The following is a 23,692-nucleotide window of genomic DNA, read 5'->3' on the forward strand; positions in this document are numbered from 1 at the left end:
AACGGAACGAGTCCAGAGAGCCAACACAGACCACCTGGACAGAGTCAATGATTTTAAGAGACATCGGTTGGCCGAAAATACCGAATCCGTTCAATGCAACCGGGCGAAGGTACGTGAGTGGCACCGGCGACGTCCAGCCGATAACGCTCGTCAGCAGCGGAAACGTCCTTCGGTAACGGGGGCCGACGCTCGGTTACCGTGTGTGGTGAAACGTGCTAATGCCCACACAACGTTAAATGACCAATGACACTAACTTACAAAAATAAATGAAGCGGACACTTATACCTACAAAGATGACACAAAACTCGTTGCAGCAACGAACAAGCAAATCAACTGCAATCGTCGTGATGAAGGCTGCTTACAGCTTCACTATAGCCTTACGCGTCATTGTGAACTTCTTTCAGTTTTTGTTCTTGTTTCCTTTTTTACCCAATATCCGTAGCTTCGTGTCTCCTAGCCCCTCTTATGTAACAACTGTGTGCAAGGCGGCTGCCCCAAGGCGTAGCGGGACTCATTTTTCCAATACAGTGCTTTCTTAGTCGAGATCGCTAAGAACTCAAAATAACAGGCACTTCTTTGATGTACGGGATGCCGAGCGTAGCCTTCAAAGTATCAATATGTCGCCGTAAATATAGGTCTGCGCCAATGACGGTTTCTTCCACCGGAACGACTCGGCTTAAGGGCCACCAAACGGCTGAAAAACGAAAATCTTTTTAATAAAACATTTGCTCTTACCCCATACTTGTTCTAACTTTTCTGATAGGCTTAGAGACTGCCCAGTCCTCAATGAGTACTCTCCTATCCCTTTCCTCAAACAAAATCACAGGATACATGCGCACAACTGGACGCGTGCCGTTGTAGACAACACACCATTACCCTGCCTTCCACGAGACCCTTGTTCTGAAAATTTCATCTGTGCGCTGTATGCGACGATCGACCCTGAACTGCCGACATTCCCAGCAGCTGTTAAATATGGCGGCGCGCACAACACCGCCATATCTGTCACCCCAATAAATGCAAATGTTTTCCCATTCACCCACATCCTCAAGTTTTTCTTCTTCCTTGAAGCTTCTAGACAGCGGTGACCTGAAAGTTGGCGCAGACTGATCATCGTTGTTCGATCATCACACACCCATATGCTGTACGAATGATAGCATTCAAGCTTTCCCAGACGCCACATGTTTTCCGTCGCATGCCACAGCTGTTTTAATGTGAGAGGGAGCATAGCCGCTATACGAGGCTGCGTGTCATTTCTCTTTCCCTGTGTTTCAAAGCCTGATTCCACGTATATGAAGGCCTAATAGACCGGAAACCTGCTCACCTTAAGCAAGCTACAAGTTCACATTGCTTATTTCACCGCCACCAGCGCTTTTTTCTTTTGTAACTTGACCAAACAGACTAGATACACGGTTTAAAAACAACGTCACTATCCTAAGCCTTCTTTTTACCTGTAGGTGCTTGGGAGCGATCCTCTAAACGCTTTTTTTTTTTTTTCAGCTAAGCGAGCTAACACTCGCCTTCCAGGCACCATAGCCTGTCCATCTCTTCGCATCTGTTTTCTGTTTGCCCTGAAAATAGCTCGCAGGTACTACCTTACTTTAGTAACATATGTTTCACAGTCTCGGGAATAAAAAGAGCCAGAGGCGTATCATCCGTCCAATCATAACGATATATTTCTGAGCCTTTCTATCTGACTAGGAGGTGCATCCGCTGCCCCGAGCACAAACTCGGAGCAGCGGACACACTGCAGGCAAGTAGAATGACGCGCCTTTAGTTTGGAACGCGCCTGACTCTAGTTTGGAACCCATCGACCAGGCCACCGGGCAGGTAAGCCGTTCCTTTTGTGTCCTGTCTGCCGAACCGAGTTCTCGGCACGAAACTTGAACTTGTAGATAACATACAACTAACTTGTTTGGTTGAGTCTGCCGCTAAGCTTTGTCTTCGGTGTAACAAAGCCTGCACCTGCCATATTCCCATTTTGTTTTTCTCTTTATCAAACCATATACAAAGTAATTGAGGCGCGCTCTGGAATGGAGCCTCAAGTTCTCCATGAGGAGGGTCGAACAACTCGCGCATTCTTAAAGATCCACCAGTACATCTTTAAATAGCTTCCTCGTTATCTTTTATATTCGAAGTTTCAACCTTTTGTTGACTTTTTGTGCAATCCTTCATACCACAGTTATCCTGCTCGTCCGGCGCGTTCCTCCAGCAGCCTTTGCACAGCGTCCTCAAGAACACCCAAGTATGGAAGCTCTTCCGGAAAGCGCTGGTACCCCAGATCCTATTCACATTGAAGAAAGCGTGTCATTCCTCAACGGCGATGGCCACAAGATCGTCTGCAAGTTCTGGAGAGCCAACACTGAGCCAAGGTTGGTCATCGAATGCACGCGAGCTTTTACGTGCATCGCTGAGCCCCAAAAGGCGTTGTGCATTTTGCTTTAACAGTATTATTTTACCGCGGCTTTTCGCTGCCTGTTGTTGCGACCGGGCGGGGGCACCCGATCCGTTCTCCGTGGCCTCCAACATACGATGGGTAGCGTGTATGATGCGAGCGGCCAGCCGCTGTTGCAGCCGAAGAGAATTCCAGAGCAGTAGGATAACGTAACTGTTTACTTCATAGCGAGAGGTGAGCCGAAGCCAAAAAAACATACAATGCCCCGACGGGCGAGGTTACGATACAGGACACGAGCAGAGCGACCGCATGGATTCGCTGCTCAGACAGGAATGAATTTCAACGTTTGTGCTGCTTCTATTTATACCCAAAAAACGCCCCCAAGAGTAACACGCCACGAACATCAGTCACACACATACACTATTTCCATAGTTCGCGAGTCATGGCTTCGCCCCTCGTGGCGTCCGAGAGAGGGGAGAGAGTGTCCTTGAAAGGTGCCGGGGTCGCGCTATCTAAAGGTTGATCGTGCCGATAGCGAAACGTCTGAGCCGGGTATGTCGGGGCGTGACTCACCGACGCGCAGGTGCTTGAAGGGTGTGGCGAACGTCGTGGCTTCGCACGTGGAAGCTGATGCCGGAAAACACGTGGCCGCTGATGCGGGAAAACCCGTGGCGTTGGCCGATTCGTAACACTGTGCTCAACTCGCAATCAGAATTTAAGCTCCAATTCACCACCTCAACTACGTGTTTCCAACATTTAAAAAAAACCCTCTTTAAACGTTAAACGTTTGGGCTAGGTTGTTTGGTCATTTATAAGTATTTGTGTTAACGCATACTGTGTAAATTTCGTATATATAGTTTTAGATGCGAAGGCATCTCATTCACCCGCCTTGTCCCTGCATCCGGCGTCGTCGTCGTTGGCGTCCGCCCCTCCCCCATTTTCCTCGCCGCGCGAGCTGCGCTCTCCGCCGCTCACCCCCTCTCCTCTCCGATAGCGAATACTCCCTCGCGAGGGGCATTGGATTGGATTCGATTGGCTTGGCTTGGCTTGGCTTTTATTGGATTTGGATTGGATTAAAGTGGATTGTGTTGGATTGTGTTGCGTCATAGCCGCGGCAGGCTCACTGGCGCCGTCGCGTCCCCTCACCGTTATGCGCGCTATAAAACGCGGTGCCTGCGCCGCTCCGCTCCATCGTTCCAGCGCCGTTCCTCCGCTGTCCAACGCTGCAACGTGAACCCCCTATGCGTCGCATCTACACAGGGGTTCCCGCGAGGGGAGGTGGGAGTTTTTTCTTTTATGTTTCATGTTAGGTGAATTCTAGTGGGTTCTATTTTAATTGTGAAAAAAATTCACTGTGAGAAGAGTAGTGGTGAATGCCCAACCTTTCAGTTATTTTTTTTTTCTTTTGATTTTGGAGAAGTTCCCAATTTCGCGCCTTCACCTCGGATAGGAGGCACGCCGCATTGAAAGCCCTCAAAATAATTTCATTGGTTAATTGATGGTAGGGTTTAACACGCCGACGCAACGCAGGCGATGAGGCGCGCCGGAGTGGAGGGCTCCGGATTAATTTTGACCACTTGGGGATCTTTAACGTGGGCCGAAATCTCGCACACACGAGCGTTTTTGCTTTTCGCCTCCATCAGAAAAGCGGCCGCCGCGCCCGGAAATCGAATCGGAATAATTTTAACTCCCTGGCATATTTACCGCGCCGCCGATCTCTTGTACACGGGAGTTTTATTTTTTTGGGCCACCTAAACGCGAAAATTTCTGCCTGCCTGCCTGCTTGCGCACCCGTTTGCTCGCCCGCCTGTCGGCCTGCCCGGCTGCCTGCCTGCCTGCCTGCCCGCCTGCCTGCCTGCAGCTCTGTCCCTCGATCCAGCCGACAGGCCAAAATTTCAAAGAATGCTTAGCCAAGACCTATACAAAGGCAAGATTGGTGAGGTAACAGAAAGCATAAGAAACATTTGCGGCAAAACGTAAGTACATGACCGATAGTACCACCATTCTTTTAATGAAACAAACACGTAGAATCGCTTTCTCCCGATAGCAAATAAAAAACGCATTAATAACGATGTCGATGTCGAAGACAGGTGAAATAAAGGTAAATACAAATAAAGAAACGTGCGTCTCCTTGAGTTGTTCCAGAAACGGAGGGAACAAAAGATTCCAATAGATGGCACAATGCTAAAGCGGGAAAATTGAATGATATTTTGCAAACATGAATTTGTATTCACTATGGCTGGACGGAGAGGGGAACCGTATGAGTGGTGGCAAGAGAGAGAGGAGAGGGTTACTACGTAGAAGGTGCGGCTGACGACCATCGTCTTTCGGTGACATTCGCACAAAACAACCGACTCACGGCTAATTTTCTTTTTTTGCATTTACCGCGATAAGACCCACTGCCGAGGCTGTTTCATCACTCCAAAGCATACAAATAAGCTAACCTCGGTCTTCACCGATCATTATGTAGGTTCAGGCATTCCACTGTGTAGCGAGAGGGAAAATGTACTACGTCAGCAATGCCAACCATGTTTAAGAGCAACACTGGTGGAGCTCTTAAATTATTAGTTTCACGCTCTGTGCGGATAGTCTACAAGCATATAATCCCAAGAGTCCCAAAGGACAATAATAAACGCATAAAAAACGAATGCTGGATGGCCAGTCGAACAGGCCGTGGTAAAGCCCGTTCTACATGATGCGAATTTACCTGAGAATTCGTTGCTGGGGCGCTGCTCGTGTGGCCAAATGATTTATTTGCGATGCCCTGACAAATTGCCAAAATGCGAAGCAGCGTTCACCATAGAGTTTAATACTAATGTATACTAGAAGGCAATCTGACGCTGCAATCGCAGGCCGCTGTGGGCGGCGCCATTGCAGCTAGCGACGTTCCTCGCCTACTTGGCTTGATTAGCCACGTGGCTTCTTTTTTGTCTTGAATCCATAATTAACAAAAACGGGTAACATTGTTTTCTTGTTCATCTTGCATGAAGCTTCTAAATTGTCCCTGACAAATCAATCTGTCTGGAGCTTTAATTTTATAACAGAACAAATTCGATTAATTTTCTTCAGTGATATTGTTGCATTTTTGCAGCCAAAGCCAACTTTTCAGCCTGTTCGTGAGCCATGCCAAGGACAAGTGGAACGTGCCTGTCCGGTACATGACGGCACGATCGCTGAACCGCGCCTCCCCTAGACAGTGGCGCCAGATTTCCCTCTAGTGTATATTAGTATGAAACTCTATGGCGTTCACAGGGTAACTTCAGGAGTTCCGAGCGTTTAAAAGTTTGCCGCTGCGACGAGAATAGGTCGCTTGGCCCCGCGACCGGCGCCGCAACACCGCATTTACGGGTAAACTCGCACCATGTAAAACGGGCCTCAATGAAATAATGATATTTAAACAGCTCTATAATCGTTACCTATCCGTCTTTTTGCTCTCTGCATTATGCAGCCAGGTTGTTCTTTGGACCAAGAAAACAAAGGGCCCAGCATGGTATTCTCGAAATTTGTTTTATGTGTCGGCCACTTCAAATTGGTAGTAGCAGCTTGAAAATGTGCATGCCTTGTTCTGATTGCGACTGGAGCAAAAGTTCGTTGGAACTACCGCACGTCAAGCCATGAACCTGTACGATTACTTTGAATTCGCGTTAACTTGCGTGTTTATATCTGAACGGTAAACATTCTCGGCTTTCCGCTGCAGGGCGCTGATGTTTCTGGCGCATGGTTTCTGCGAGCACTGCCACGGCCACACCTACGACACCCTGGCTCGTGCCCTGGTCGGACTCGGCTGCTACGTCTTCGCTCACGACCACGGCAAGTCGTGCGCACAGTTCTTACTGCGCTAAGTGTGTGTGATAGACGCAAGTGGCGTTTCCCATATTCCGGGACGACTGAAGGCGCCCGAATAGGCCGCGAAGAGCTACAGAGCCGTTAGAACATGCTTAAAGGAGCCATGAAGACAAAACACAAGTTGGGTTTATTAGGAAGACTGCTTAGTCCCGATAACAATGATACCAATATCATCGCAATCTTCGAGCACATAACGGAGATAAGAAAGAAAACGTGGGAAGCAGTCGCGACCCCCTAGCCAATTTCCCGCAACTTTTCTATGACGTCGCGGAACTTTGTTTGTGTGATTGGCGGCCGCCTAACTGACCTGTCGCGACGACACATGACTGGACGTCTGTAATAGGGCCTCCAGTTCCATTTGACCGCATCACTTGAATGCTAACGTGCAGTTAACGCACTGAAAATTATGTTTTCTTGTTGGCCCGTATGACGTCATTCTTGCTCATAAAACGTCACTGTGGCGCAAAATTTGAAAGTTTTTAAATACTTTTAGCTTTTTTTTCGTTAAAAAACATCTTTTGTGGCTGTAATGGAGCTGAGTGAGAAACTGATTCCTAGTTCTTTCAAATGAAACGAAGTTGTATTTTCTCTTCATGGCTCCTTTAACGTAGGCCCTTTGGGCACGCTCTCTGGTCGAAACCATCCTGCTGTGAGGCATGCACAAAAAAGCAATAAATGACCATTGTCTTTTTAAATCGAAGCTCATACAGCTACCCAGAAATGGCTCAACCTTATCCTGCATCGGCCGCCCTCCCCCGTTTTCTGGTGTACTTCTCTTCATTTTAAAATATCCGCTACTGAGGGTAATAGCCAGCGCCATTCTGACAACTAGGGGTGAAGGCTGAACAGAGTTTCAGCTTTCCCAGCTGGTGTTGGCGTTCAATCCAATCATAAGGATCCTTACATAAAACTCATGCGACATCCCACTTTACGAAGGGGAGTGGGTGGCCAGTGAAGCTTTTTAGCACCCGACACAAAGGTTACACAGAATTTGGGTGAAAGTATACAAGAAAATCTTATTACCCTTAAGCGTTGACTACTAAGAAACATTCTTGCATAGATGCACACACTTTATCTCGGACTCTGCTTACTTGTAAATGTAACTGATCGACTCAAAATGCCTGCCCAAGTGATCCTAAAAATTTCTCTAAAAGTTGTAAAAACTGAATTTTTGTAGAGTGTTCTGGACGCCATAGGGTTGCGTCTTTTCAGCCGGGCACGGCAGGAGTGAAGGACCACGGGCGAGGATCAAGTCTGTCGACACCTACGTGGACGACGTACTGACGCACATTGACATGCGGCGGACTGAGTTCCCTAACAAGCCTGTCTACCTTATTGGTTACTCCATGGTAAGTGGCTTCCAAAAGGAAGGGATAAAAGGTTCTAGCTTGTGGGCAAACGTTCCTGGGGGCAAACGTTCACACTGATGGGAACCTGTTGGGTAGAATGCTGCTCGAAATAGCGATGCACGGGTGGAAACAACGCTGGGAGTGTCGCTAGGGATATCATGCTATTCTTGTTTTCGCAGTTGTTATATATATGCCCATTAACAGCGAGATCTGACTTGATCCCTACTCAAGCAACGCTAGGCCACTTCTGTGTGCATTAAAGCGCTAATTCAACGCAGCCAGACCAGTTTTTTAACAGGGGGCCATGAATGCGAAGAAATTTCAGACTCTTTCGGTCAAAACGCACCGCTAGTTTGAGGAAGCCGCCCTGATTTGACAATGCAAAGCCTGTTGCTCACCCTCATTTGCTTCCTAGACACCAAAAAAGGAATACTTAATCACAGTATCCTTTGTGCATACTTGCCTGTTAATGTTACCTCCACAGTCAAAATCAGGCCATTTTTTTATTTTGAGGTTAAAAAATTTCTTTTCGGGGATTCCTTTTGCTGCGAAGCAGAACATATATGCAGAGTTGTACACGTTCCTCATAAACGGGAACGAAAGCCCGTTCCTCGTTCCTTCCCAAATTTGAAAGGAGTTCCCGTTACAAGTTCCTTTATTGCGAAAGGAACGCGTTCCAGTTCCACTTCGAAGATTGTAACGTGTCGTTACATTAACGTTACATTTCATTTTCAAATTAAAATGTGGTGTCGGATTACTGAGGCAAAATAAAGTGAGAAAGTTAAAACTCACATAGAACTACGTATATTATGGAAATATGAACACCACTGAAGCAGTTTATATGGAGGTAAAAATAATCCAAAGAAACGCGCCTAGACGATATTTTTTTTTCAGGGTGCACCGCAAAAACTCACGACATGACTGCGATTTCGGTGCTCGTCTATTATAGGTGCAACACATACGACACTTCCCACTTCGGTCTTACAAATGCGCAGGAAGTTTACTGCGGTTCAGATATGCGAATAGAAAGTTACTAACATGCAGGAACGTAATTACATGTCTTAATTTCGTTAGAAACCGCGTCGAAAGGAACAATACATAGGCCTCTAATGAATGTTGATATAATGTTACAGTTTATTTAAAATACCTTACAGGCCCGCTTGCTTGTAATTTAGTAACGGCGTTACAAAATTGAAGCTTTGCGGATCATACAGCACAAATTTGCGAGTAACAAAACACAGAAGAACAAGTAATGAATACGAGGTTTCCAACCCAAGTTTAGGTCGGAAGACGATGACAAGAAAAATAAATAAAAACCAACAGCGTAGTCACACGCAAAATCTACGCACAAGAATTACAAGGTATGCGGAACACAATCAGAGTAGTAGATAAAGGAAACAACCAAAGGTTGCCAAGTATGTGGGCGCTACGCACGAACAAGCTGCGATGGTTAGAAATACGCATAAGGGAAAAGCCCAGGAAAAAACACGGAGCCTTATCCCGCACGTAAAAAGCACTTACACTATAAAAAATATAGTTGGACACACATTTCGACACAATAAAGTAAAAGAGCAAGTACAAATAAATAAAAAGCAATGAGAAAACAAGAAAACACGTGCAGTGGTACTGAAACAACAGATTCTTTGGTTCTTCAAGCAGAAAAAAGTTAAGTACATAACAAAGTTACAGGATATGGAAGAAGAGAAAAAAATGTAGCATGAATGAAAAAAATATGAAACAATGAGTGGGAAAAAAATGCCCGAATGCATAGTCGCAACTAAGTAGAGTCCCGTGCTTGAACTCAGCAAGATTTTCATCTCGATGTTGGAGTCAGGCAGACAAACCCGTTTTTTCGTGAACACCTCGTTGGCAATGTTGAAGAGCCGTTCGAAGGAAGCGTTTGAGGGTACTGATGTGTTCTACTTAACGAAAAGTTGGTTCAGTCCCTTGAAGTTCTTCATCTGCGATAGCGGGTAGTCAACTGGTACCAGCAGGTACCGCGACAGCTCGTCCTGTGCCTCGGCTGGAAGGGTTTGCTGCCCAAAAGAAAAGAATTCCTGGGGCGTGGACGAGGTGACAAAATCTGCGCTGGAAGGCTCGGTCACCGCAGCCAGCACTGTCTTTATGTCGTTGGTAGCCTTGTATCGCATAGAACAGCCTGGGATCCATGATAGCTTAAACGCTGGGATTAAGCAACTGGCGACAATGAGCTCCCGCTTTCCTTTGAGCGGTCCAAACCTGCAATTCCGAACAATTTCTGGTGACCCCGTGACCCTTCCAATGACCTCACAGCGAGAGCAACTCCCTCGACAACAGCGCACCCGTGGCTAGCGCGCACTAATGCGGTAATTACCCCTGATAATATACGGTGGTTTGACAGGGTACCTGTAGCTCGGCTCGGGCTTAGAAACCTTTCCCCAGCAGGGAACAATTCTATCGGCCAGACGCGCGTCTTGGCCTCCCCACACAAACTTAGAAAGGTGAAAAGCATTCTCTCGGCTGCCCTATTCACCCGTCGAACGCCGCGTAAGCTCAACCGGCATGAAAGCAAGCACAAGCTGCGACCCGCTGCGTGGTTATTCTTCTGCCTTTGACATTCGAGGAAGCACGTTCCGCTGAAGGGCGGGCAAATTGACCAGTACATAGGAAGAGAAACGCAGTAGCGACTTGTGGATTTTTGTACTCGAGCCTTGGCATCAAAAACAGCCCATTCCTAGCGATGTAACGTTTGCAGAAGGAACGCCGTTTCGGCCGTTCCTTCAGAAACCTAACGAGTTACCGTTACAGTTCCACCGACCCGTAGGAACTAGTTCCAGGAACGCCATTCCGTACAACCCTGCATATATGTCTAACCGCCCCCCCCCCCCCCCCTCCTTCATTCCGGTGAAGCCGATTTACTCGGCTTCGCTTTGAGGCTCCTCCTCGCCACCACCGACCGCTCTATCACAACTGCTGTTCCCCTCGCCACCATCGATGCCTCTTTCACAAGTTGCGCTATCGGCTTGCAACGGCGGTGGCGCCGTTATCAGATGATCGCGGAGAAGACGCAGAAGTGCGAATGGGCGTAAAAATGGCAGAAAGCCGCCGCTGCTGTGGCCGCCTCAAATTCCGCCTCGCCGAGTAGGCATGCCCAGGATACAGTCAAACCCGGCTATAACGAACCCGGATAGAGCGAATTATGCTATATATCGAACAAAAATAATTCAGTTACGCAAATACATGGGAAACATATTCCTTATAACGAAGTTCACATCCGATATATCGAACTCTGGGCGCCTAGAATGGGCGCCGAAATGCATGATCTCGGAGCGGCGATTGAGTTGTGGATTGGCCGCGACCACGGAGCAAGAGCCGCGACTGAGACATTGCGCCTCGCGCGGAGCGACGTGACGCCCAATACTTTCCGTGACTGTTTCCGACGCGCGGGACTCGCGATGGAACCCGACCAGTCAGCGAGTCCGGACCAAGACAGCAGCATCGGTGAACTGTGGGAAGAGCTCGCCAGCGTTCCCGATCATGTCGCGAGTGAAATCCGTCCGACGCTTATAATGAAGCGCTTTCGGCAGTCGATGTGCTCCGCCAATGCTTCTTAGATTTTTGAGGACGCGGACTCGAACTGGTGCGAACGATGTTTCGTGTAGAGAATGCTAAGCTAGTTGAAGCCGCAAAAACGAAAGTGAAAACAAAAATCACCGCTTTTTTTTAAAGTGCGAATGCACTTCTTAAGCCAGCCTGAAGCGTCCGCCGCCGTCCGCATAGCAACAGCAGCGGGTGCGCGCGCTCCTCGTCTTCCTTGGCAACGGGGGGAGATGGGCGCGCGCTGCCTGGCCGCTGACATGGCACACACCCACGTGGGGGATTGGCCAGGAATCTCCTCGTCTTCCTTGGCAACGGGGGGAGATGGGCGCGCGCTGCCTGGCCGCTGACATGGCACATACCCACGTGGGGGATTGGCCAGGAATCGGGCGTGAGAAGGGCTAATGCACCCGCTTAAAGGAGTACTGACACGAAATTTCAAAGCTGAGATCCGCTCTAGCAATCAAGTACAACGACAACACAAATAGGTGTCTGTGCATGGCACATACTCACGTGGGGGATTGGCCAGGAATCGGGCGTGAGAAGGGCTAATGCACCCCGCTTAAAGGAGTACTGACACGAAATTTCAAAGCTGAGATCCGCTCTAGCAATCAAGTACAACGACAACACAAATAGGTGTCTGTGAATAAATGCATCTTTCTTTCTTTGTAGTTGTGTGTGTGTGTGTGTGTGATCTCTCTTTCGCGAACATTACCGAACCGCGCAAATTCAACTCCTGCATTCGCACTTTCACATTCTTCCCCTCGGGGAAATGCGGGGAATTTTTTTTTTTCATCGTGGGCAGTTAAGGCGGAAAGTAGCTTTATTACTTGCAATAAATGGATTATTTTGGTATGGTAATGGCTACTGTACTGTGTTCATTTCTGCATACGCGGATGGCGGAGTTGGTGGGGGGGGGGGGGGGGGGGGGGGGGGGTGGAGCTCCCGCGGATTACGAACTCGTAACAATAAGCTCGTTATAGGCGGGTTCGGCTATATCGAACTATTGGATATATCGAACTAATCGCGGTGAATATTGAAGTTCGCTATAAACGGGTTTGACTGTACTATAGGGACACGCGCCGCCGAAACCTGATTGCGCCCTCTCCCGGCGCTTCGCTCGTCCGGGAGGCGTAACCATAGCCTCCTTTATAACGGCTTGTGCCTGCTCAGTGCCAGAAATTCCGCCGTTCTCTCTGGTGGCGCCCTAATCCCAGGGTCTCCGGTGTTGGCGAGGGCATGGTCAACATTTGTCTTCACACCTGGCAACAATGAGTGGCTTAAAAAAAAGTTGTCAAGGCCCTTTGCAAACAAAAAATACATGTTGTATAAAGGCGACTCTGGCTCAACCACTGACGGGCAACTCCTGTTTGACCAAAAAAGGTATAGAAATTCACGAGGCCATCAATAAAACCATCTAGCTACGGTGACGCTAGAACTTAACAGTGCAATTATAAAAGAGATTGTCTTTCTCGGGCTACCTTGTTCGTTCGTAAGTAATTTAACGCAAAAGATTTTTTTCTGCGTTTCCCTCGTTTCCACCAGAAATGTTACGGGTGAGTTTACTAGTGGGTTTGTGACCCACTGGGAATTGATCGGGAACTTTTTTTTTGTGATTGGTGAGTGATTGGTATGTGATTGGTGAGGGAAGAATGAATGTACCGGGGAGAAGTAGCGAGAGAAACAAGCTAAGTGCATACTGAATGTTTATCCTAAGCGTATGTAGGGGCTCTCAAATACTGAGCATCGCCTGGAGCTAAAGCTTGAAGTCGTCATTCTTTGCGCAGCAGCCAGGCATTGCCGATTACCGCGTCACCAATATATCTACTACATGCGCGATGGAAACATTTCGTGGAGCAGCGGCGACAGAAAAATAGGGAAGGAATGGAGGACGGTGGGCGCGTACCCTTTCGGGGGCCGTAAAAAATATTAGCCGCGGAACAAGACTTAATGGACTCGTAAGTAAAAAGAGGGGAGCTCAACTGTCTGGAATTCTTGAAACACAATTTAATTAGTATTACTCAATTACCACTGAACACCGAATCAAGAATCAATATTTTTCACTTACCAACTTATCATTTTTTCAGTTATCAGCGGGAGAAAAGTTTACTGGCTCTTATCGGAGGGACAACCATGAGGTCATGTATATATTTTGTTGGGAAACTTCCGTAGCGAACCCACAAGGGCGAGCGTGCAGGCGGAAACAGTACCCTGAACGCAGTTTAGTAGTTCTGCGACGCCACGCATAAAGCTTCGGTCTTTAATACTGGCTCATGAAGTTCAAGCTTGCCGTTTTGCAGACTTTTGTAGCTGGAAGACGCCTTCGTGTTGCAGACGACCCCGAGGTGCGTTTCAGTTCACCTCCGCCTGAAGCAGCAGTTCGCATCAGCATGGCCATCGAAAAACCTGGGACCTTGGCGCCAGTGAACGGGCTGCTCCGATGGGTTTCGGGGCAATAGAGCAGGCACAGTAGGTTATATAGGAGGCTATGGCGTAACTGAAAGGAGCATAAAACACACGGTCGCCGTTTGATAACGAAGACAGCTAGGAGAAACGACTCCGGGATATCCGTAGCATGGCTCCAGCGGCACACTGGCAAAATTTTAGGCTTGTATGCTCCAGCGGAAAAAGTTTAGACGCCCTGGGAACCTCGTACGTTAGACATACAAGCCTAAAATTTTGCCACAGCGTGCCGCTGGAGCCATGCTACGCATATCCCGGAGTCGTTACTCCAAGCTGTCTTGGTTATCAAACTGCGGCCGCGTGTTTTATGCGCCATTCAGTTACTCCCCCAGGACGAGCGAAGCGCCAGGAGAGGGCGCAATCAGGTTTCGGCGGCGCGTGTCTCTAAATCCTGGGCATGTGTGGGTTGAAGAGCCACGATGCCCGGTTGGAACGCCGGCGTGAGCCCATAATTCTTCAAATTGAAAGGCTTTCAGAGCTACGCCTAAGGGTGCCCCCCTCACCAGTTGCCGGTATATGCGTGCGCAGGTTTCGGGGCCGAGTAGAGGGAGAGAAGTGGGGCGCGCACACACAGCTGGGCTCTATGTCGCTACCGATAATGCCCGTTGTGCTGGTTCGAGATTTAAACGTGGAAGTCTCATGCTTCAACGCGACCTGCGAGCTGACCTCCGTAATCGAGCGGTTTCGGGCTGGGTTGGAGTTTTACACAAACAGTGAGATACCTACGACGGGGAGGGAAACGGACAGTTACATGTTTGTTCGCCAGAATAAAGTTCGAGGCCTTCGAGATTTAACTCGCTAGGGAGGGACGCTTGAAGGAAGAACGGGAATTGAAGGCGCGAAAATAAGCGCGAAAGCAGTATACAGCCGCTGCCGCCGCTGTTGCGCCCTCTCGTTCCAGCTCACCGAGTAGCTGTGAATCCCTCCTGGATGAACGGCAACTTGACCGCTTGGAATGTCGACGGGGGTCAATATTACTTATTCAGCTTAAGGGGCTTCTAGAGCGACATTTTCGACGGTTTCTTTCACTTCCAAGCCCACACACATAACCGGTTGTCGGCGTGCACAACTATAGATTTCATGCCTTTACTCATGACTTGCCCGTTGGCCTAGCATTTGGTTTAAACGTGGACGCCGAACGGCCCAATGCGACTTTTCCTCTGTCTTCTCAGTGGCCGAGCGGTTTGGGTTGGTCTATTACACACACAGTAAGATGCCTACGGCACGGGACTAAAATACACAGCTCCATGACAATGAAGCTCGGGTCCTTTCAAGTTTCATTCAGCTAATTGGCTAGAACGTGTGCTCAATTGCAAATTACAAGCAAACGTGTTTTCTTTCGTGCACACCGTTCATTGCTTCCAACTTCGCAGGTCATCCTCCTTCACAGAGTAGAAGGGCACTCATTTGTTTTTTTTGTGTGTGGCAGATATTACGCCTAGGTCTCTTTTAAAATAAAAAACGCTGCTCCAGTTATGTGCTTATCTTTTGCTTAAAATGTGTCTAATGTTTTTACTTTTCTGAAGCATGTTGAACAGTAAAAAGTATGCTACCAGGTTTAGTGGTTTTGCCTATAAAGGAACTTCAACTTTTAACCGGTAGGCTCAATCGACGGACGGACAGTGACGGAACTTTTCGTGTTTAAGTAGCCCAATAAAGACTACCAGTTTTCAATGTATCTCGGTTAAAATTGTGTTCTTGGGAACGGCGCTAGACTAATTGCCATCGACACATGGCGTTTGCTTTGCAGGGTGGGATGATCTCGGTTTTGGCGGCTCTGCGAAGGCCCGAGGATTTTGCAGGCATAGTTCTTCTTGGGCCTCTCCTGGGCTTCAACCCAGAAGAGGCGACTTGCTTCAAGGTTTGTTCGAGTGCACGCCATGTGTAAACCCTTCAAGAGCTCGCAAGCCACTGAAGGCCACCCACTCATAAGACTATCTATACGTGTTTTACCACTCAGCGAGGTCTCGTATTCCATACGCGCCGCCGAAAGTCTGCGCTGTCCCCGGTGAATCGTTCTCATCTTTCAGTGCGATGCACTTTTTCACGCCGGCCAGCTGCAGCGTACCAAACCAGTGGGAAGAACAGCCTGAACAGAAAGTGCGACTAAAGGAACCCAGCTAGGAAATCTACGCACGATATTACAGTTCCCCGACCCGCGGTGTCGGCACAAATTTGTTTTAGCGAACGTGCATAATTGTCCACTCAGAAAATCTTCACGGGTTCCCAGAAGTTGAAGCAGCGGGTGGCAACAAACGATTCCCATGGGCAGTGAAACAAGCTTCCAAATGCCAACAAACTTCGAATAGACACACCAAAAATAGCGCGACGGCTCCCGTAAAATCCGCAAGGAGGTCAGATAGACTGCCGGCGAAGAGAGGAGGGGGGGGGGGGGGGGAGTCGTCGCTGCCGTGGGGCTACCGCAGCAGTTTACCGTAGTTGTTCAGAGTTTTTTCACCGGCTGATTGTGTAATCACGACCGATACCTATAGCCTCCGAACAGTAGATAGAAAGTGCACCCGCCGTTCTATCTGAATCTGTATATCTTACCGTAGACGAAACGTGCACGTCTTTTCAACTCCGTGAGTGTCCTTTCCAAGTGTGCAGTCCTCACTATGTGGTGGTCCCTCTAGTCCAGGTGAGCGGCCCTGCCATGGTTGCACACGTCTGTGCTATTTCAGAATCGACTTCCCCATTTCCGTGCCATAGGGAGAAAGTCTTAACTTCCTGGAGCGGATAAAGTCGATTATAACTCGAAGTCGTTTAATTGGAACTTTCTGCTAATTTGAAGTGATTCCGAGAGCACTTCAGTCGAAGAAATCGCCCGATAATTCGAAGATAAAACCCAATATATCGGTTAACTGGAATTTATTTCGAATACAAGGGAACAAGACGTCCGTCATATATCGATAACATTCAACGTTTTTAAGCTCCGAGGCACCGCCGTGCTCTGCACTATGTTGGCGCCATCGCAATTGAGGCAGCGAACAATCGTAAAGCGATAGGTAAGCTGAGACTCGTGCCAGCGTACAGCTCTCTCTCTCTCTCTCTCTCTCTCTCTCTCTCTCTCTCTCTCTCTCTCTCTCTCTCTCTCTCTCTCTCTCTCTCTCTCTCTCTCTCTCCAGTTCCTCAACCTTCTTTGTTGCGCACAACTGCATGTGAGCAGCTTGCGTGGTTGACACTTCAGTCTTCGAATTTAGCGATAAGTCTGAACTGTCAGGGCAAACCATGTAGTAGTAAGCTGGAACTTCCGACGAAAGTCGACATTCTGAACAAAATCAAGAAGGAAGATGTGTTGCGGACTAAAGCCAATGCTGTTATTGTGGTTTCTGTCTAATAGGAAATCCGGGTAAATCAAAGTTTTTCGCAGTCCCCGTGGACTTCGTATTAACGGGAGTCGACTGTTCTTGAAATCAATGTACAATTATCTTTCGGCACGTTAAGACGAAGCGAGAATGAGCCTCTCAAACGCTAGCGAAAGCAGGTCTCTTCGAACTAATGCGTGCCGCGTCCTCTGCTTGGGAATTCTAGCAGCTCACTCTGCCAATTTATTTGTTATTTAGTTATTTACAAAATACTGCTAGCCCCAACGTAGGGCCATAGCATTGTGGGTGCACATGGTACAACAACAAAATGAACAGTGCAATACTGAAGTCATAACACAGAAGAATGCACTTCAAACAACATAGAAAAGGTCTCACAGCAAACAAAAGCAAACATCGCTAGTCAGAAATCAATTTTTGAAATTCCGCGATAGTAGTTTCAAAAATTTTACTATCAAGTTCATTCTATTCTGTGGCAGTGCGCGGAAAAAAGGAGTACTTAAAAACATTGTTTTGGGGCTGGAAAGGAACTAAAGTGTGTTTATGACGCTGCGTGGCAGAGTAACCGGAAGAGAAGTTCAAGTATTCGCCTGTGGTGCTGTTTATTCGACCATTAACTATCCTAATGAAGAACAACAAACGGGCAATTATATTCCTTTCTGAAGTTCGTTTCAATCCCGCTTTGGCAACTAACTCGGAGGCTGACGCTGAGCCGTATTTATTGAAAATAAATCTGACAGCGTTGTTTTGCGTGCTTGCGCGTGCTACATTTGTCACCAGCCAACCTCAGGTGTGCTTGCGACTTCACTGCTTGTTCATAAAGCTTCTGTGCCAAAGATACGCCACCGTTGTGTACCCACTATGGCTAGCCCTTTTTCCTCCTTCCGCTTTCCCTACAGCGAACCATGGCTCGCCTTCTGGGCTGGGTGGTTCCGAGCTTTCCCGTAAGCAAGCTGGATCTTGGAAATGTAGCCAGGGACCCTGCTGAAGTGAGGTCCATGGTTGAAGATCCGCTGCACTACCAGGGCTGGGTGTCTGCGGGTTGGGCGGTTGCTGCGATCACTGCGATAGAGGTGAGGCCACGGCTGGTGCTGTATTGGGTGCCGTCTACTGCTACTTTCTTGTATAGGGGCACTCCTAATTGGTTTTATTGCGGGAGTGGTATCCGGAGCTTATAATTGCGCATGTGTATGTTTGCGCAACTACGGTACCGCTAGGGAGCTGTGCAGCCACCTCAGAGTTCTTCAATATATACCAGTTGCGAAACTCCGCTTCAGAGTCCGGGCCGCTCATGCCCCTGCTCCATTGAAGCAAAGGGTGACGATTATGATTGATTATTGCTATTGGTTTCCCCTTTGTAGCGGGGTGATGACGTGTCATCTTACCAAAAAGGACTAACATACCTATGTTTTATGCTCTTGGCTTAATACTAGCGGTGCTTAGGGCAGGCACAAAAAGCTTATTAGGCACAAAATACTTTTTCCCTGTTACAGGTGGCAACTGTCCTAGGCAATATTCCCCTTTCCGCTTTTCGTCCACCAGCATTCTAATCTTCTTTTCGTCCCCTCGACAGCTTTGAAGTTAACTTCCTCTCTGATACCCTTAAATCCTAGGGCTTCTGGAAGCCCAATATTCCCTTCATGTAGATTTGGATGGATACCCTCACATTCTAACACTATGTGCCGCATAGTTTCTGTTTCTTTTCCGCAGACCACGCATACCCCATCATTTTGTGAATACTTCCCCACAAAGCCCTTAGTTTGCAAGCAACCTGCTCTAACCTCAAAAAGCAAAGCACTGCCCTAGGAATTGTCGTAGAAATTTTCCTTTCTGATGTTCTATTTCTCTGCCCTGTACATCTCGTCCGCAATGTCTGAAGGGGCAATTGTACTGACCCGCACCTAGGGGACAAGCACTGAACTTCGATAAAGTATTACTTGATCACAAATTTTTGTAAAATAAAGCTTGCTTTTTAAATTACAAGACATTATTTGGGTAGAATGTACCTAAGTTATAATTTCTTTTTTCTTTTTGTGACTTACAGCAGCAGCCGCAAGCATATGAGTACTACTTCAACTTTCTGCCGACAGACGACAGGCTAGTAAACTTGCCCCGTACTTGCCCCAGCGCAGGGGGGCAACCAAAGACCGGCTTTTGATACATGGAGCCTATGGGGAGTTTCCTAACTGGTATAAATCCACTAACTCTGCAACCACGTGTCATCAATGACATCGCTCAAAGGGGCGGAGGGATTAGGCCATATTCTTTCACATGGCATGCGTGTTAGAGTAGAGGAAGGGGATTTCAGTCACGACGGTACCGCCTCGCCTTTTAAGGTTTGTGGAGCCGTTCAAGCGAAAGGAAACAAACAACAGTGCGAAGTTATGCGATGTTAATGGGGACAAGTTATATATGTTCGAATTTTCCTTTAAGACACTCGAAGGGTATCAAACAAATGCGTTCTTAGAGATACTAGAAATTCATCAAACCTTCGTCTGGTGTCTTTGTGAACACAAATATTACGAAATTAAGACTTCACTTGCATATTATCAAGAATAAAAATCTGATCGCACCTTTGGCGCTTTCAATGCCCTGGCGGCAATCACAATGCTTGGAACTGATATGCGAATCTCCGTATTAAAGCCTAACGTGCCTGCTTTACACTAATACAGTGGAGGACCTCTGTCATTATCGTAGATTATGCAGTAGACTTCCGAGCACCTTGAGGTGAAAAGTATCCGGTTTACGGCATCAATTCGGGCGCCACTGGCATATTTCGGCTCTTTTAAAGGTTAGCGCAGCAGGGCAGGGTTAGTAGGGTTTACTTTCACACGAAGAAGATGTTGAAGAATTGCACGTCAAGCGCTACTCACTGCCCAAACGGGGCTTTTGTGCAGCCAACTCATTGTAAAGGAACAGCAGTGAACGTGAGCCTGTTTTTATAAGCCACAATTATTTTTACGGAAATCATTCCAAAACACGTCACCAGATAAGTGTTTGCTACAAAAAAAAAATTTCCAGCAATTTTCTCGTCGAACCTTAAAAACACGTTCAAGCAGTTGTCAGCAGCTTACCTGTTGCGACAATTTGCAACAATTGTTGCGGCTCCTCACGAAAAACATTTATCGACAAATAAAAAAAGGGCCCAGGTTTAACAATTCTAAACCTTGTTGTCACGAGCGAAAGCAAAGTTTATTCACACGGTGTTTCACGAACGCTTTCCCGCGCTTGCATTTCGCAGGCTGCCATCCAGCTATACTTACTGCAATATTGGTTTCAGCCTGTCGCTGGAGCTGAAGGACCAGGCGCTGAGGGACCAAGCACCGGCGAAGCAGCCGTTGAGCCATCGCTTAGAAACGCGGTTTGTTTGTGCTGAAACGCACGCACAGGCGGTCCTGGCGTCGCTGAGCGATCAAGCGCAGGCGAAGAAGCGGTTTCGCCCTCGCCTAGTCACGCGAGGAGGCTCTGAGCGCGGGAAGTGTTATTAAAGAATGGCGCAGCTTGCATGCGAGTGGCTGAAGTTCACTTGCGACGTGATGAAGGACCTGGAAAATATAGTGCAGTAGAGATGCAGCTCTAATCATCATCATCAACAACAACAGCCTACTAGGTGCAATGCAGGACGAAGGCTCTCTCATCGACTTCTACCCTTTTCTGTCCTGCGTTGCTCGAGTCCATTCTTTGCCTCGAAGATTCCTTATTTCGTCTCTCACTCAAGTTGTTGGCCTGCCCCTCCCCCAAGACCCGTCTCTCAGTACACACTAAGTTACTCTGGTGGTCCAGCGGTTGTCTAACTACGTGACCAACCGAAGTACATTTCTTTTTACTTTGTTTTACTTTCCTTTACTTTCTTTACTTGAACCATCAGCAAATTAACAAATCGAGCTGCTAGTTTGATTAATGCGGCATGGATGCTCTCCAGTCCTTTCACTGCCCGCACCTCGAGGAAAAATTAAACAACAGCGTGCTTACTAAAACGTTTTTTTTTTTGCTCCTAGCAGCCCACTCTACGCCCGCTAAAGGGCGTCACTATACGCCGTTTTTCTGATGGAGGCGAGACACGCGCAAAGAAAAAACAAAGAAAAATACGCCCTAGTAGCGACATTCCGGCGTGTGTAAATAACCGCGGGTGGTGGAAATTATTTCCTATCTCCCTACTTCGGCGCGCCTCATAGCGCAAGTGTATAGAAGAGGCGGTTGAAACGCCCGAATTTAAAATTTCAGACGTGAAGGAGCATGCCTGAGGCATTTGGTAACGTTCTTCATCATGTCTTTCCCTTTCTCCTGCAGAAAATTCAAACCGACGTGGAAGCAGTGGAACTGCCATTCCTGATCCAGCACGGCTCTGAGGATAAGATCTGCGACCCGGCGGCCTCGCAGGAATTCTTCGATAAGGCGTCTAGCAAGGACAAAACTATTACGGTAAACAGCAGAATTCCGCACCAAGGAGTTGCCACTCCCTTATTTAGGTTCCGTTGAAGGGCTGTCCCAAGGAAAGACTGCCCGAGCAAGCTTCGTCCGCTCCATCGCTCCATACAGCCAACGACAAAACTCTTTAAACGAAAGCGAATGGGCACTTGGGGCCCTATTATCGACGCCGTAAGTTCACCGTGAACTGTGAAATCGCCGTAAGCTTCTTCTCATTGGCTTCCATTTTTTGGTAGCGTGCTTCCGGTTGACGAAGCGGTTGCGTGTGCTTTCGTCATTTTGACTTTTGATGACGCTTGCTAGCACCAGTTCTGAAGTTTGCCTTATTTCTCTCTACTAAAGCACATAATTCTCAGCCGGCAATCAAAAACTAGGCAAAATGAAGATGACATGACGACTTTGCACCGTCTTTGATATTCAACAACAGTGGGGCTTGTATGTCTCGCACTCTCGGTGATTGGCTGAAAAGACGTGACGTAATTTAAAGAGTTGGCGGGAACGCTTACATCACACATTGGCAACTTAGGCCTGCGTAAAAGTACGTGATGTTATACGTACCAGCTTGCAAATGACTGCTGTCGCCGACGTGAAATGGGGCAAAAAATACTACCGACCTTCAGCTCCGTGAAACCCTCATGAAATCGCAGCCGGCGGATATTCAAAGGACGCACGGTTTAAAACTGTTTCAATAGATAACAGTTTTGTCTGTTTTCCACTCAGCGGTAACGGAGAATAAAAATAATGTCCCTTGTTTTGTTTTTATGGTGAACAATAAAATAGCAATTATTTGTTTGGCCTAACAGCAACATAAGGGGGCAGTATAAGCCTCTTCATTACAAACAACCCAACGCATGGCGTTTGTCCACACTCCTCCTAGTAAGGTTGAGGGTCAAATTCCAGATTGTGCCTGAATTATCGATGTCCTGAATTCCCGATTACGTCGAAAACAGCGTTTACCCCTCTGAGCCGCTGCTCTACCCTTCATGCTATTCGCGGGCGCTACCAACGCTGGCGCATGATAAAATAAAAAACTCAAAACTTGCAGCAACTGTTCTCTAAGACCCAAATCAGTCCCTATTTGATTTCAAAATAAGCAGCCACGTGTTGTAAGCAACATCAGTTTTTAGCAAAAGAAAGCAAAGAAATGAGAAACCAGGGCGGAATTTGACCACATGGGTTGCCGTAACTGACGAGCTAGCCATTTGGGGAAAATTTATGAAAAGAAATGGTAGACTTGAAACTCCGTGTTTAAAACCTACCCTGTATTCGGGTAGTGTACCATTTGGACGAGCTGTGCAAAATTTTTTCCATCCCTTCCTAAAGCAAGTTCAGAGAAACGCGAAAACTAAAAGTGCGCCCAATCTGTCGTCAAATGTTCAAAAACCCAAATCGCTAACGCAAAACGAACCCATGCGACGGTTTATCGCGCATTAAGTAAACGCGTCGACGAACGATCTAAATGTATGCCGATACGTCACTCATGAGATAAAGATATACTATTGCACTTCTTCTTCATGATCGATGCGTGTATTGTCTTATGTAGAACCGTTTCCTTTTTTTTTTTTCACGATTTCGAAATAACCATTTTTGACACAATGGAAGCCCGCGCGATTTCACGCACGTGCCATGTGTACAGAGATTATGTCAGAGCTTTTTGGTCGACCAACCGAACAATTTGAAAATGCCTTGTTTTGGAAAGGGTGCCATCTGTCCCACAAATAAGATTTCCGCTTTCAAAGATTTTGCGCTTTTACGTCCTACTTTATAATCGGCCTACCGTCTGTTTGCATTTCAGATTGTCAGCGGCGCGTACCACAGCCTCCTCACCGAACCGGACGGTGTGGCCGCGCAAGTACTCAGGGATATCGTCGAATGGTGCTCCGCCCGCCTCCCAAAAAAGATAATGCCGTCGTGATGCGGCGGGCATCGCGTGCAGAAGACCGGATGGCTCCGTCGGAGCCGTTTTCCAGAAGATGCTTGATAACGAAATGTGTTGACCGCTTTTCGCGACAATAGCGTAGTTTTGACGATCGCGCAATTGGAAACCATTGATTGTATACATAGCCGAACAATATCCATAAGAGGCTGCCTTTCTCTACAAAAGGGTCATGGTTTGGGCCTGTTGGTGATGCATAATGGAAACTGAAAGCGCAAAATAGACACGGACAAAGAAAGGGGACAACAGGACGAGCGCTAACTACCAACCTACAAACAAGTATTAACCTACAAACAAGTATTAAGTATTAACCTACAAACAAGTATCTCTACAAACAAGTATTAAACGCAGAAACTTTGTGAACGGTGCAAAGTGCTCG

At 47.5% G+C, this 23,692-nt stretch overlaps 1 protein-coding gene across 2 annotated transcripts; it reads left to right on the forward strand.

Annotated features, from left to right (window-relative positions):
* The first annotated feature begins 1,306 nt into the window (after positions 1-1,306).
* Positions 1,307-23,478, forward strand: LOC144157958 (monoglyceride lipase-like). Of its 2 annotated transcripts, none has more exons than XM_077688665.1 (8): positions 1,307-1,827; positions 2,180-2,369; positions 6,090-6,202; positions 7,451-7,587; positions 15,377-15,487; positions 17,849-18,022; positions 21,240-21,371; positions 23,173-23,478. In XM_077688665.1, exons 2-8 carry the CDS (start codon positions 2,245-2,247, stop codon positions 23,290-23,292), a joined length of 912 nt encoding a protein of 303 aa, XP_077544791.1. In that variant the 5' UTR covers positions 1,307-1,827; positions 2,180-2,244; the 3' UTR covers positions 23,293-23,478. The 2 variants fall into 2 exon arrangements, with proteins under 2 accessions (XP_077544791.1, XP_077544792.1); XM_077688666.1 differs by having other exon boundaries at positions 2,210-2,369.
* The last annotated feature ends 214 nt before the right edge of the window (positions 23,479-23,692 follow it).

This window comes from Haemaphysalis longicornis, unplaced genomic scaffold (assembly GCF_048455015.1).
Source record: "Haemaphysalis longicornis isolate Haplotype H1 unplaced genomic scaffold, Haemaphysalis longicornis Haplotype H1 scaffold_10, whole genome shotgun sequence".
In the NCBI taxonomy this organism is placed as follows: Eukaryota; Metazoa; Arthropoda; class Arachnida; order Ixodida; family Ixodidae; genus Haemaphysalis; species Haemaphysalis longicornis.